This window comes from Capsella rubella, unplaced genomic scaffold, assembly GCF_000375325.1.
Source record: "Capsella rubella cultivar Monte Gargano unplaced genomic scaffold, Caprub1_0 scaffold_5, whole genome shotgun sequence".
Taxonomy (NCBI): domain Eukaryota; kingdom Viridiplantae; phylum Streptophyta; class Magnoliopsida; order Brassicales; family Brassicaceae; genus Capsella; species Capsella rubella.
Window position 1 is genome coordinate 3,987,329 of NW_006238919.1, and position 16,576 is coordinate 4,003,904.

At 29.6% G+C, this 16,576-nt stretch overlaps 2 protein-coding genes across 2 annotated transcripts; both read left to right on the plus strand.

Annotated features, from left to right (window-relative positions):
• The first annotated feature begins 5,175 nt into the window (after positions 1-5,175).
• LOC17885676 (cytochrome P450 85A2) lies at positions 5,176-8,323 on the plus strand. Its single transcript, XM_006290901.2, has 9 exons — positions 5,176-5,440; positions 5,526-5,850; positions 6,415-6,564; positions 6,647-6,892; positions 6,979-7,065; positions 7,162-7,240; positions 7,526-7,632; positions 7,726-7,850; positions 7,953-8,323. Exons 1-9 carry the CDS (start codon positions 5,250-5,252, stop codon positions 8,038-8,040), a joined length of 1,398 nt encoding a protein of 465 aa, XP_006290963.2. The 5' UTR covers positions 5,176-5,249; the 3' UTR covers positions 8,041-8,323.
• Positions 8,324-9,454: 1,131 nt separating this feature from the next.
• LOC17887088 (alpha carbonic anhydrase 4) lies at positions 9,455-10,732 on the plus strand. Its single transcript, XM_006292479.1, has 6 exons — positions 9,455-9,548; positions 9,648-9,862; positions 9,965-10,174; positions 10,262-10,420; positions 10,508-10,561; positions 10,658-10,732. The coding sequence occupies exons 1-6, from the start codon at positions 9,455-9,457 to the stop codon at positions 10,730-10,732; spliced, it is 807 nt and encodes a 268-aa protein (XP_006292541.1).
• Positions 10,733-16,576: the final 5,844 nt, after the last annotated feature.

Here is a 16,576-nt window from a genome sequence, read left to right on the forward strand (position 1 = left end):
GTATCATTTCTTCCTCCAAACCAAATCATCTCTATTGATAATTATGATTTTATAATGAACATAAATTAAATATGGTTGAACACTTCTCTTCCAAACATTATAAGTTTTTCTTTAGGTAAATTTTCTTTAGTTAACATCATCATCAATAGAGATGATTATTGTGAGAGGAAAAAGAGAAGAAAAAGTAACTATAGCTTTTTTTCTTCAATCAAACTTATATTATAATGATACTCTCTAATTGGTAATCCAAACGATTATAGTTTCTTGTCAACAATTATAATAATTTTTTTTATTGTTACTTAAAATATTTTTTTATATTAATAAATGGAAAGAGGATATGTATTCTTTCATTTATTTGTTTAATTTTATTCTTTGAAGTAATTGATTTTTTTTTTTAATTCTAATATTTTTCATTGATTCATTCTGATTGATTCAAAGGATGTGAATGGTTACACCGATTCGAGCGGACTAAACCATCTATAAACCGAATCACTTTTTATTTACCATTCATTAATTGTGTCCATAGTGATCCGGACCAAGTACGGACCGTTTTTTTTGTGTAAATAGAATTGGACCGTCCCGATTTGTTGTCCGTTCTAAAAATAGAATCAATTAAACTGCTAACATATCTATCTATTCCGACTGCTGTAACTATTTACACCCAAAGTAGATTAACTCCTACTTTTATTTTACGTTAATTATGCTTTTTAATTTTTTTTTGTTTCAACTGTATCTATCAATTTTTTGGTTCGTTTTGATATCCTTTTTCAGTTTTTTTTTTTCTTTTTTTCTTTCAGTTCATATATATATATATATATATATATCAGTAGACACATATTAGTAAAAAGAAAGATTCCCAATATTTTCTTCTAACGTCATGGATTGTTTGGTGACGTAAATACACAGTAGTTTGATGTAAATATGTGTACACATTTTCATGATTCAAGGCGGACCAAAATTCAAACTTGCAGTTCGAACAGAGACAGGAATGTTGTAAAACCAATGTGCTCTCTCTTTTGCTATGTATATATATAGTTATATACCAATAATATTCACGTGACAAAGCTCATTTTAAAGTAAAAATTACTCAGAACAACAAAAAATGACAGAAATTTTTATAAATACTAATATAGAAATGCATGCAAGTGATTTTTTTTTTTTGTTAATTATGGACTCTAAAAATAAAAGTTTCAAATTTTTATTTTTTTATTTTTCTGCAATTTGGTTGGTTTTGCAAATATTGTTAATGTGTTACTAATATTTAAAAACTCACATAAATCATGCTTATGAAAAACATATTTTTCATTTAACTAGATGCAATGTAAATATTTACATTTAACATTTTTCGTAATTTTGTTTTTATATCAAAACACCATATTTATTTAATCTGTTTTAATAAAATTATATAGTTTTGTAAATCTGAGAAAAATTATCTTTTAGATTATATTAAAAAAAATATGAATATCCGTAACTTTATGAAACAAAGAAAATACTAAAAAATTTATATTCGTCAAAAGCGAAACAAATCATAAATACTACAATTTTATTAGACTAATATTCTTTTCGTTCCTAAATATATGTATATGTATATAGAAAATTGTATATAAAAATTAGAATTTTACTAATTGTTATATTGATACTTCATCGATATTGTGCACGACGACGATAACTCATTATGCTAGTGTTAATTAATAACATATTGGTGTAACCAATTAATTTAAAGTGATTGGTTATATATCAAACATCACATTTCTTTGTTTAGGTTGCATCTCTCAAAACTCCTTTTTTTTATTCACATGCAGGAATGACAGTAGCATTTTGTGTCTCTTTGTGAGTTAATGTAATTTTTTTTCCCATATGAAAAAAATTTATATATTTGTAAGAACATACACGTGAACTTCTTGTAAGTTCTTTTTAAGGAATAAAAATTGAATAAAAAGGTTTTAAAAATGATTTTAGGTATTTTTTTTTCTTTTTTTCTTGTGATAGTGCTTTTGGTTTAAATGTACTTATTTGTGTTTTGGGTGGTGCCCATGTGCCTATCCTCAGCTCTCCCAAGTACTCACTCTTTCCTACATTTCTTCATTTTTTTTTTAAAAATTATTGAATAGAAATGGATAATTTAATTAATTTTATTGTTGATTTTAAATAATTATTTTAGTTTAATAAGCATTACTTTATGCTACCATCATTTTACTTAACCCTACTGTATTGTCGTAGTAGCATAAACATGCCTTTTAGCTTAGGCTTTTAATCTAATCGATTATGTGATACCACAATCTTTAAAGTGTAGTGATAAAAGTTTCTTTCAAGTGTAAAGAAAGAAGAAATATTACGGTTTTATCCTAAAGTTCTTCTGCAAATAAATATGCTGGAGTCGGTGCAAAAAAATAGTAATTTATAAAATTGATTTAATCTACAAATCAAATATCAATTTAAATTCAAATTATCGATCTTAAATTTGAGGTTTACCAAGAAAATCAGGTAATGTAAAAAATAACTTGAAATGAATATAATCATAAAGAAATACTTACCACAAAATTTTGATTATGATAATAGCTTTGTTTGGTAAATTTATAATATGCATTGTAGCTAAAAATTACAGGATTTTTGTTTTTAAGAAAAAATTAATAACATAAAAAATTTAAGCTACAAACAAAATGTAACGTTAAGTTTCATTATCGATCATCAAATTTGAGTTTTTACCATTAAATTAGGTCAACTAAAATTTTAAAAATAAATATAACCACAAAAAAAAAAAATTATACCACAAAATGGTTTTTAAAAATGAATTATCATCTTGCTTAATAATTTTTTTATAACATATATTTGTAGTTGAAAGTAGAGAATAATATTTTTTAAAGCAAATTATTAAGTATCCTGTATATTTAATTTGATATCCGTACAAAAGCATAATTATCTCTACTTTTGATTGTATAATTGATACACATTTGCATATTATTTGGTTATCATTTAAACTTACCTTGATATGTACAAACCGAAGGTACATAATACCTAAATGTTTTTTCATCCCAATTATATCTAAATTATTTATGTGTGTTAATTTATATAAAACCCCATAAAGATGCAACCATAATAAAGTTGTAAACTTTAATTTGACCTGAAAAGAAGAATCTTCTCCTCACCCACTACCGAACAAGCATTCATGTTTGAGATCTTGAAGAATGAGTTGGTGGTTTAAGTTCTCTACTCTGTATACATACCTTTTCCTTAATCATATAAAAAACTGTCGTAATTTTTAATTAATTACCTTTAAGATATTCATTTAAATGACATCTTCTGAATCTTATAAAGTATTTGAAAACATGATTAGATAACAAAACTGATCCAAAAGTAGCGAAGGAAAGAATAATGATCCGGTTTTAAAATAAGCAAATAGAAAACTCGAACTTAAGACCATATAAAACATTAAGACCTTGAATAGATGTAGTTTTTAAATGGTTTTTAGTTTTAGATTTTAAGAAAATTAATTTTATGACTATTCAAGATTTTGAGAGAAGTGGATTCTTTATATTACTTTTTACCAATTTTTTTAACAAAATTCAAAATCTAATTTAAATAGTTTTTAAGATTTAAAACAAATTTTTGTATGTTTTATAAATAGCTAAATAATAAAATGAAAAACATGAAACTTTTCCGCGTTAATTACTATAACTTTTTTTGACAGCCTATAATTTGTTTCCCGTAAACTATAACACGTAAACAAATTTGTTTTAGTAGATTAATTATGTTTTGGTTGCTATAGTTATCTTTTTAATAATCTACAAATATATAGAATAATTATATTTTCAAAATGTAAAAAATTGATAATATTATAGTAAAAATTAATGAATTTATGATTCTAAAATGCTAAAACGTGTTGTATCTTTCATCTCCTTGTTTTTGGAATTTTTTTTTGTTGAAAATAGAATAACAAGCAATTTTTTTTTTTTTTGTCATCAACAATCAAAATTCTATCCAAGTAAACAAGTCTTATGGACAATATAATAACAATTGATACATATGATAATTAAAAGAGTAAAAAATTGCATCAGGTGCACACAAATAAAAAGAAAAGAAAATACGCATCCAATCAATTTTGATCACATCTCTATGTTAATATTTAATGTGGGATAAAAAAAAAATATTTAATGTGTTATCTAAGAAATGTAAAATTATTCTTTCTATGTTAATATTTAATGTTCATAGGTACATGTCTATGGAAAAAAATTATCATATTTAAATCTTAGAAATTTTATAAAATTTTAAGTCATATCTTGATATTTTAATATGTGCAAAATCTTATTTTATTTTAGGTGTTAGTTCATATATACAAATATATTACTGCAATTTACATTACTGCAAATTATTTCAGTATGACTTCTTTTTAAAAAGATATCTGATTCTTATATTTGGACTTATTTGTCAATAAGAGTTGGACACAAAATTGCAAGAAAGACAATAAGTTTAATTAACTTTATAATTTTTACTAAGTTTGACTATTTTAAATAAATACAATAATAATTATTGGTAAGTAAATTTATCAAAATTAATTACATGATTATTATAAGAAAGTATAAAATCCCACTAGAGAACATGATATGTCAAGATTTGTTCTAAAATAGTAAACATAAAATAAATTCAAATATGAATTAAAGGATTTCAAAATTTTTAAATGATTTTGAAAGATTACAAAGAATTATAAAAGATATTCTTACTTCTTAGTCAAAATTAAATAAATCAAATCTCATGATTTTAGATGATGAGATTTGTAAGAATTTCACACATCATATAATCTTTCCTAAAATAATCAAAATCATATAAAAGTCATTAAAATTCAATTCAATAGAAATACTAAATATTAACAATTAAAAAATCTACTGCCATAAATTACTTATTTTTTATTTCAAAAACAGTAACAATCTGGTCGTTGAAACAACATTTTTAAACATAGAAATCATTTGGTCAAAATAAAAAACAAAGAAATCTATCAGAGTATGGTTAAAATTAAAAACCCTATCATTTCTCTTTGACTCTTCCTATATAGTAAATCTCTTTCTCTCTCTCTCTCTCTTTCACAACCATGTTTTGCCCTTTAGGTTCCTATATAAACAATGTCACACAGACTCATTTAGTCTCAAACCAAAGACTCTTAAACCATCTCTCTCTCTCTCTCTGTCCTTCTCTTTCTCTGTTTTCAAAACAGAGCACCAAAGAAGAAAAAAAAAATAGCCAAAGAAAAAACAAAAATGGGCATCATGATGATGATCTTGGGTCTTCTTGTGATCATTGTATGCATATGTTCAGCTCTTCTCCGATGGAACCAGATGCGTTATTCCAAGAAAGGTCTTCCTCCTGGAACCATGGGTTGGCCAATCTTTGGTGAAACCACTGAGTTTCTCAAACAAGGTCCAGATTTCATGAAAAACCAAAGACTAAGGTACAAAAAAAAAATTCATTTTACAACTATTATATACTCGAAATTAATCGAAGAGGTTCTGATCCGAAACCCGTAACATTTTCAGATACGGGAGTTTCTTCAAATCTCATATTCTTGGCTGTCCAACAATAGTCTCAATGGACGCAGAGCTAAACAGATACATTCTTATGAATGAAGCAAAAGGGCTAGTCGCTGGTTACCCACAGTCCATGCTCGATATCCTCGGGACATGCAACATAGCCGCGGTTCATGGTCCGAGCCATAGGCTCATGAGAGGCTCGTTGCTCTCTTTAATAAGCCCGGCCATGATGAAAGACCATCTCTTGCCTAAGATTGATGAGTTCATGAGAAACTATCTTTGTGGATGGGATGAACTTGAGACAGTTGATATCCAAGAAAAGACCAAACATGTACGTTTGATTTAAGCTTCTCTTTCTCTTTCTTTCTTAGTTTTTTTAGACATTGAATCTGAATCTCGTGTCTATATCCTTTATTGGGGACTTAATGTTTTTTTTTGGATATGTCAGAGCAATTTATTTATTACTTTTGATAATAGTATATTATTTACTATCATTCTTTTTGACAAAAGAAATTTGTATACTTCAAGTTTTCCTCACTATTTTAATGTTTGTTTGAGTATATTTATTTTATTACATTTTAGGTAAAAGATAGTTTAATTAGTAAATTTATTACTACAATTCTTTTAGTGAATTAGTAAATTAATTACATTTGAGTATATTTATTTTTATTACTTTTTATAATAGTAAATTAATTACTATCATTCTTTTTGACATAAGAAATTTGTATATTTGAGTCTTAACATTTTCCTCACATTTATTTTAAAAATGTATATTTATTTTTATTAGATTTTAGGTAAAAGATAGTTAAATTAGGCATGTATCATTCTTGAAAGGGTAGAATCGTAAACTTGAGATGATTGTTAATGTCTTAACTCATGTTTTTGTATTGTACAGATGGCGTTTTTATCATCGTTGTTACAGATAGCTGAGACTTTGAAAAAACCTGAGGTTGAAGAATATAGAACAGAGTTTTTCAAGCTTGTCGTTGGAACTTTATCGGTCCCGATCGATCTCCCGGGGACGAATTATCGCTGCGGAATCCAAGTAAGTACTCGAATACCGATATCTAGAAGAGAAAAAGTCGAAAAAATTAAAATAATCTGACATTTTTCTGGTTGCTTTTCAGGCAAGAAACAACATTGATAGGTTACTGACAGAGCTTATGGAAGAAAGAAGAGAGTCTGGAGAGACTTTCACTGATATGTTAGGTTACTTGATGAAGAAGGAAGATAACCGATACTTGTTAACCGATAAAGAGATAAGAGATCAAGTGGTAACGATCTTGTATTCGGGTTATGAGACTGTCTCTACAACCTCTATGATGGCTCTTAAGTATCTCCATGATCATCCAAAAGCTCTTGAAGAACTCAGAGTATGTTCTTTAAGAAAAGAATCACTAAACCAAACCGGTTTCTTTAACCCGGTCCGGTTATTGATTTTTGTTTTTGGATTTTGCAGAGAGAACATTTGGCTATTAGAGATAGAAAACGACCTGACGAACCGCTCACTCTCGACGATATTAAATCTATGAAATTCACAAGAGCTGTGAGTGTTTTCGTACACAAAATTAAACTATTAATTATTCATTTTTGGTTTCTTGATTTTGACATTGTTTGTGTTTGGACCATTTTTGTTTATTAGGTTATCTTTGAGACATCAAGATTGGCTACGATTGTTAATGGTGTCCTGAGGAAAACTACTCATGACTTGGAACTCAACGGTAATTATTATTTCTCATTTTCGATTGTTAAATTTCTAAGGAATTTTAATAATTATTAGTTTATTTATTTAAAATTGAGAAATAAAATTGGGCATGTGGACCTTACATTACATCAATAATTTACAAAAATATACCAACCAATCCAGCGAAGCAATCATCTCCCCGTGACCCTCTATGGTTTTTATTTCAATTATTTAGTTTTAACTTTGCAATCATAAAAAAACCAATCATTTTTATTTGTACTGATAGTATTTGTGTTTTTTGATTTGTTGAATAATTTTACAGGTTATTTAATCCCAAAAGGTTGGAGAATTTATGTATACACAAGAGAGATTAACTATGATACATCTATCTATGAAGATCCAATGATCTTTAACCCATGGAGATGGATGGTTAGTGTTTTGTTTTCTTTTTTCTCTAAGTGTCATTATGTTTTGCTTAGTTGAAACCTTGTGAGCTGACATACAGTGTTTGTGTTTATCCAGGAAAAGAGTTTAGAATCAAAGAGCTATTTCTTACTATTTGGTGGTGGAGTAAGACTTTGCCCTGGCAAAGAACTAGGAATCTCTGAAGTCTCAAGCTTTCTTCACTACTTTGTTACAAAGTATAGGTATGTTATTGATTAGTCTTAGATCTTGTTTTGATGTTGTGAACTTGTGATTGCTGATTTTGAGGTTTCTTACGTTCTTCTTTTTTTTTTCGTTTTGTGTAGATGGGAGGAGAAAGGTGGAGAGAAACTAATGGTCTTTCCAAGAGTTTCTGCACCAAAAGGATACCATCTTAAGTGTTCACCTTACTGACTAGTTTTGTCCTAATATGTATATAAATCAATTTAAGGGTCTTTTTGTTAGGGCTAATTAACCTATTTGATCTATTAATTCTCTCAAGTACTTAGAGGAGATGGATAATGTACAAAGAGAGAGAGAGAGGGAGAGAGGAAATTGGAATATAGAACAAATAAAATATATGAAATGTTGAGGTTAGTCTCTTGTCTTGTAAATTTATAACCCATAATTTTTACATTTCATAATTATTGTCTTCGTTTGTAGTTTGAATAATGGCCATCTTTGTTCCAATTACAGTTATATATTTAGAAAGTGTTCACTTGTGAGTTGTGAATGATCTTAATCGTATTTTAGAGACTAAATGAATATTGAAACAAAGTAAATCATCTATGAATGATCTTAATAGTATTTTATGAAGATCATTTTTTATGGAACAATATGAAATATGGATTTGGATTAGTTAAATCATCCGGGATATGGATTTGGACAAACAATATTGGGCCGGCTGATTATTAATTAGTTTTATGGGCCTCACTGAGTCTAATAATTGGTGAAATTTCAATACAATTTTTTTTTTCTATATCAGATAAAAAACAAAATTAAGAAAGAGAACCAAATTATGAGTTCTTATGAATTTTGCCATTTCCTCACTCAAATATTCTAAATGTGCCATATTCACTTAAATTTTGTGGATTTTCCATTTTTATGTTCTTAAAGTATGTGTTTTTTTTTTGTTTTTTGCTATAATATATACTTTATAAACAACAATTAAACCCTAAAAAAATGGAACCAAGAAAACCCAAACAAAATATGTAAGCTTATGTTTTTTTAGATCTTAAAAAAATAGCAAATCAAAACTTTTTAGAGTAAAATGGCAAATTCTTTTAACTATTCCAACCAAAAAAGTAAAAGTAAGCATCTTTTAACTTGGATTTTGTTTTTTTTTATATTAAAACTTACAAGTAAAACAAATTTGCCAAATTATTTTTCTTCCAATTGTTTTCCATTCTAAAAAAACTCAAAAATGTGAGTTGAGTAGGCTATTTTAATCTTGGCATATTCTCTTTTGTATGAGTTTGATTCTAAATGTCCAGATCGGATTTATTCTCTGTTAAACTGTCATAGTTTCATTACATGTATGTAATTTGGATATTAAACCCAAAATTAGATAAACACAACCAAATGGTAGATAAACACAACCAAATGGTATCACTAAGGATTCGGTTATTCATTTTTTGCCAAGTAGTAACACCAAAATATTAACTAATAATCGCAGCAACGGAAAAAAACTATAAAAAGAGCAACGAAACAAACCTTCCCCTGAAGCCTCCATTTTAAATAGTGTACGTACTTCTGAAATCTTCAATATTCAAAACATACTCAAGAGAACATAATAAAAACATAAGAGCAAAAAAGCAAAAGAAGAAAAATGGGTTCCTTGAACACAAAAACAATCTTCTTCTATGCTTTGTTTTTCATATGTTTATCATTCCCTACAATCTCACTCGCAGATTCTGAAGTCGGTATGGTCACTAGATCTCTTCTATTTCATTCAAATCTTCGTATCAAAACTCAAGACTTACATATGTTTTTTTTTTTGTTTCAATCTAATCTGAAAACAGTGGATGAAACTCCATTCACATATGAACAAAAAAAAGAGAACGGACCAGAAGGATGGGGACAAATAAACCCGGAATGGAAAGTTTGTAACAGCGGAAGATTCCAATCTCCCATCGATCTCACTAACGAAAGAGTCAGCCTTATTCACGATCAAGCTTGGAAAAGGCAATACAAACCAGCTCCTGCTGTCATTACTAACAGAGGCCATGACATTATGGTAATATACTTTTAAACTTTAGTTCATTCTCTCTTTCTTGATTACATTATGATCACTATACTTAACATTTGAAATCTTTCATTTTTTTACTTATTTCTCAAGGTATCGTGGAAAGGAGATGCAGGGAAAGTAACAATACGTCAAACTGATTTTAAATTGGTGCAGTGCCATTGGCATTCACCATCTGAGCATACCGTCAACGGAACTAGGTATGACCTAGAGCTTCACATGGTTCACACCAGTGCTGGAGGCAGAACTGCTGTTATTGGTGTTCTTTACAAATTAGGCAAACCCAATGAATTTCTCGCAAAGGTACCCTATATAACAATATATATTATTGCTAGAAGATTGTATTTTATAAATTGTGTTTTGATGATGCAAATATATACAACTATGCAGCTACTAAATGGAATAAAATCAGTGGGAACTAAAGAGATAGATCTAGGGGTGATTGATCCTAGAGAGATTAGGTTTCAAACCAGAAAATTCTATAGATACATCGGCTCTCTCACTGTTCCTCCATGCACAGAAGGTGTTCTCTGGACTGTCGTCAAAAGGGTACTAACATTTTTGTTTCATATTTATATATAATGATCTTTTTGATCTTTACTACATACTCATGATCTTCCGTGTATGTATATGTAGGTTAATACAATATCAATGGAGCAAATCACAGCTCTGCGGGAAGCCGTTCATGATGTAAGTACTAGTCCAAATTGATTTATGTAATTTCATTGGCTAATATTTATTTAATTTCTTGCTACTAATCACTTAATTACAAACAACTGAAAATAGGGATTTGAGACAAATTCAAGACCGGTGCAAGAGTCAAAGGGAAGAACAGTTTGGTTTTACGATCCAAATGTTTGATTTGATGAATTCAGTTATTTCGTAATACCCTTTACCAAAATATATCATTTTGTAATAAATTTTTCGAACTTTTTGATTAAGAAAGCAATGATTCAGACGCAATCCATTTTTTTTTCAATATCAGCAATGTTCTTCGGCTAGTTCAATATCATACCATTAGTAATAATACTGCACTACTCTTTAAAAATCAAAAATATGTATTTGTGTTTGAAACTATTCTTGTCATATCATTTTTATTTGTACTAATAGTATATGTGTTTTAATTTGTTGAATAATTTTACCTGTTATATAATCCCAAAAGGTTGGAGAATTTATGTATACACAAGAGAGATTAACTATGATACAACTATATAGGAAGATCCAATGATCTTTAACTCATGGAGATGGATGATTATTGTTTTGTTTTCTTTTTCTATATGTGTCATTATGTTTTGTTTGCTTGAGACCTTGTGAGCTGACATAGAGATGCAGTTATATGTTTTTTATTCTGATGTTTAGAAAGTGTTGCAGACTTGTGAATGATCTGAACCGTATTTTAGAGAGTAAATCAATATTAGAACAAAGTATTTTATAAAAATCACTTGTTTATGGAACAACATGAAATATGGATTTGGATTAGTCAAATCATTGAGGATATTGATTTGGACAAACAATATTGGGCTGGCTGATTATTAATTTATTTTATGCGTCTCATTGAGTCATTTGATGAAATTTCAACACAAGAATTTTTTTTTCAGTTAAAATTTTTTTTTAGGGATTTTGGCATCGATAACCTCCAAAAATATTATAATTCAGCCGGTGACCATTTAAACCAAGGAAAGGCAATATGCTGTATTTTCTTGTTTTGGAATAAAAACTTTTACCCCTTTATATTTGTTAGTAATATATCTTTTCAAAAAATATAATATAAATTCTCTAATTTATGTAAAAAAGTTTATATTTTTCCCCATTCAACATATCTTGAATTTTTAAAATCGGATATGAAAATTTTAAAATGATGAATAGTATTGATAACAAACAAGACCATGTTCTATATAGAAACACATAAAATAGAATAGTATTCTACATACTATATAAGTATTTCACACAATTTTTAAGTAGTGGATATAATTGTAAACCTGGTTCTGGCTATGGTGTTGGTGTTGATGAAAATTCTGGTGGTTATACAGTAGACTGGTGGTGGGTATACGATGTGGTAGCGGTTCCAATGATGAATAGTATTGGTAACGAAGAAAACAATGTTCTGTATAGAAACACATAAAATAGAATAGTATACTACATTCATACTAGGGATGTTGTCATGGGTTAAAAACCCAGCCCGGCCCGAACCCAAAAATAACCCGCACAGATGGTTAAAAAAACCCAGCCCGAACCCGAAAATAACCATACATACTAGGGATGTTTTCTAATTTATTTATTTATTTATTTTATGCCTTTTATTATATTTGTGAAAATATGTTATTTTCAAAAATATAAAAATTTATATTATATAAAATATATTTAAAAATTGCATGTATGACCATAGTCTCTACAAATATTTTAGCACACAACTTTATTAGTTGATGAGAATACTTGTATATCTTAGAGAGAATTTTTTAATCTAAAAATATTAAAAATATTTGTTAATTTTAGGATTTTTAAAGTTTTAACACATGAAAATCTAAAAGTTTTGAAATAAATATTAGTTTTTAGGTATAATTTTCAATTATTTGATTAGAAGATTTCTATCCATTTATTTCTATTTTATTTTACAAATTCAACTAAAAATGATTAAAAAATCACTTATTTTTAACATTAAATTTAATTTATTCAAAAATTTTGTATTGCAAAAATTTAATTTTAATTTTGTAATTTTTTCTTTCAAAATTTTTAATTTTTCTAAAAATTTGAATTTATTGAGTTTATAATGATGTAAATAAGTGAACAAAGTAAAACAAAATGTAAATAGAAATTTAATAGAACAAAAAAAAAACAGAAAAAACCGTGGTTACCCAAAACCCGATAGGGTAAAACCCATATAAAACCTGTTAGAAATGAGACATGCCCGTTTTAAGCCCGCTTTGTTTTGCTGTATAAAATCGGGTATCCAAACCCGAAATTATAACCGGGTTTTGGGTACACATTGAGTTTTTACCCATCATTAACATCCCTACTACATACTATTTAAGTATGCAACACAATCTTTAATAATTTAATTGTAGTGGTGGATGTTGGTGTGGTAGAAATTAAAACTAACCATTGCCGAGTTAAACCGATGTTGAATTTTAGACGCTATACCCTAAGGGATACAACATAGAGAACCGAAACAAACGATTTAAATGCACAACGACTAAGAAATGTATACCTTAAGGAATACAATAAATGCAACCCAAAATACATAATTATATGCACACCAATTATTTTTCGTTATACCCTAAGTGATAATAACTATGAACAACTTTCGAATTAAACATAAGAAAAAAGATTATAGTGTAAGAAATACAAAATAAGAAATGTGATAAAATGTTCATTTGAGTATAAGCATTTTTTTGAAAACGCAAAGCATATTATTTAAAAGCAGTATAATTTTTCAGTATTTGAAAACACTTGGTTGCGTTTTTAAAAATAGAATATAATATTTGTTTGTTCTATATGTTAATTAACTTTATTATAATCGAATTAGTTTGTTATAAAAACTCTAATCATAGTATAAACATAAAATATAAGTTTAAAAGTGAAATTACATAATTTAAATAATTAATATGAAAACCTTAGTAGTACATATACATAATAAATTAAATGGAGACAAAAATAAAAGGAAAACATAATTAAAAAGAAGAAAAAGAAAAAAGGGCAAAAAATGTCATTAATACATATAATATAGAGAATATGATAGTTTGATGGTTAGTGTGGTTACTGATTGCAATATTCCAAACATTTTTTGAATTAAACTTAAAGAGTTATACAAAGAGAGGCCAATGCCCGTTTAGCCAGCCCATGGGCAACAACATTACGAGTTCTTGGTATGAAATTAAATGAACAAGCAGTAAATGAAGAGGAAAGATAAGAGGATGTCATGTAGAATCTAATGAAGCTCCTTAGATTGGATCTTCTGATTTAGAGCTTTAAAGAGGCAATATGATGTATATTTTATGTATTAATTACTTGCTTACCCTCATTGCATGAAACACCATTTCTCAGTTTCCCACTCGCCTAAACGAATCCACTTGCTAAAACCTATGTTTTCTTTTATTAAAAATATTATGTTAAAATTTTTTTTTAAAAGCTCTTCCGCTTCTAATCCCCTTCTCCCTAGTTAGGGATTGCTTCTCGAGTCACCAACAGAAGAGGAACAACGGCGGTCACGAATGTAGGGAAGTGTCGATGCGAGATGAGTGAATAACGAAATCGGTTCTGTCATATGGTATGATATCCCGATGTTTGGCGGCGAGTGGTGTATGACGGCGGTGGGTATAAATAGAGATCTCTGCAAATATTGAGCGGCACTCGTTAGTGTTCTGTTTACTTAAAATCGAGCTGTTTACTTAATATTGAATCCGGGTGTTTATAACAACAACAAAGCAACTTAATTTTCGAGTCCTTACTCATCGGTCAAGGAGCGTTTTTGTTTTTCGGCGTTTAGATAGTTGTGGCCGTGAGAATCTATCTATACTGGTTTGAAGAGTCTGATTCATTTACACTCAGTTAACTTAAATCTACAAACGGTAAACCATTACTATATAATAACTTGGATTTCTATTTGCAAGTTGATGGGCCACGCGTCGTGAATACGAGGCCCATTCGAGTGAAGAGGCCGAATCCAAAGTATGCAGTCTTCAGAAAGCTTCTATGGTTTTGCTTTTTTTAGGTTTTCTAATTCTTTTCGATAATGCGTATGCATATTAGGATTTGGCTTTGGTGTTTGGTGTTTATCTTCTCCTCAACCTCAGAACTCAATAGTTCAATTCTTATATAAACCAACAGACATAGGTTATACCGATGTTTGTAAATCTGATATAAAATGATGTTTGGTTAACTTAATTTAGGTGATGGAAGACAAAAGATTTCCCGATCGGCTATTCGCTGCTGAAGGTGAGCCTTTCGGGAGAAATCGAGTTAACAATTACTTTAACCTAAGGTGGATCGAACACATCAAGAAGGCGCTGACTGATGAACAACTAACCAAGTTGGCGGAAACACGTTTTAGGCTTCCCTTGCCACTCATCGTGGATGGGATTCTATGCCTTACCTGTGGAAATACAAACATAGGTCGAGAACATGTTAATTTGGTTGCTGATGTTGATGTGTTTCTGAGCTATCTTTGGGGCCGTGAATTATTCCTCAATAAAGTTAAGAGTGCGAAGTCCAATACTGTTAAACATTTCACGCATGTCTCTTGTGCCATCCAAGGGTTCGCACATGCATTAGTTTTTGTTACAGTAGTGTGTTGCCCAGCCATAATCCCATACCCATCTATTGGGATCAACATGTTTGATCCAACAGTGCCAGTCAATGACAATGTTCAGAATATTGTGGAGAGAAGCCTTACCATAAATGTCCAAAATGCGCGTGTTATAGATCAGACATGCCAGGTAAACTATCTAATACAATGTTATGGAAAAAATGTATCAAAAAAGTTAGTGTAATCTGTGATTTTGTGGTTAATAGGTTGATGTGCGGTCACTACTAAACGAAGAGTTTGCAACTGAGGGCATTGATATATCCTTCTCAGATGAGGAGGATGATGAAAGTTGAGCATATGATGGAAATGATATTTGATGACTACCCATTTGAACATAATAGTTGGAAAGATGGTGATTCTGTGTCTGAACTACCACATACAGCGGAAGATGTGACACGAAACCCTTCTGATCCTACAAAGCGAATAACGAGATTGCTGCCAAGGAAGCTACATATGTGCCAGAATCTTCTAAATGTTCAGCCGGTGATGGGAAATATATATCGGTTAGTGCGATAGTAAAGGAAACAGCGGAAGCTCTTGAAGAGAGATGGCTTAAGCTTCACGAGCTCAAAAACTTAGAGGTGAAGGCTTATTTTGAAGCTGGAATTGAACGTGTGTTGCGCATTGTATATGAAATGCTTGCTGTTCACAACCACAAAAGGACACCTGCAGGCAACGTGACGATGTTAGGAAACAAGGTACCAGGTTTACGAAATTTGTTACTCACTACTTAGTTTACAGTCCAATTAAATAATTTAGGATTTATATTCTATTTTAATTATATGGACCAAGAGCGAGAAAGAGGAACATATACTGGAAATATAAGCAAGGATAAACTGAATGTTTGTTTCTTGATTTTTCTTGCATGACAGTCTACTACCCCGGGTGTTAGTGTTTCTACGGATGGTGTTGAAGTTCCAAAGGTATGTTGTTGTTCCATATATATTGGTCACCGTAGATGGTCTACATGTGGAAAAAGGACCGTTATATGCCGCTCTCGCAGTTGTATCTAATGTTCATTTTTGGAAGGTTAATGAAGCACCCAACTGTGAGAAGTTGGGTCATAGTGCGAAAAAGGCATTTACACTCAAGTATGATCCATTTATTCCTTAAAACGTCAATGCTTACTTGTACAGAATATGGTTGTTAGAATAATTGGTTATGAGAGTGGAGTGGCACTTTAAATTTTTGTATTGTTTCGCTTGTCTTGGTATGCTGCATGATACAACATCTTCTAAAGAAGTCGTGATACTCCCTCCTACATTTTCTATTGGCCTTACCCAAGAAGGCATTACAGTAGCAGCGAAGTGTAGAACTAGGGCATACACCAGGAGAAACCCAACCCGTGTAATTGCGCGTCTCCATTCGGCGACAGCAACTCTGCCTACATAAGCAACAAACCC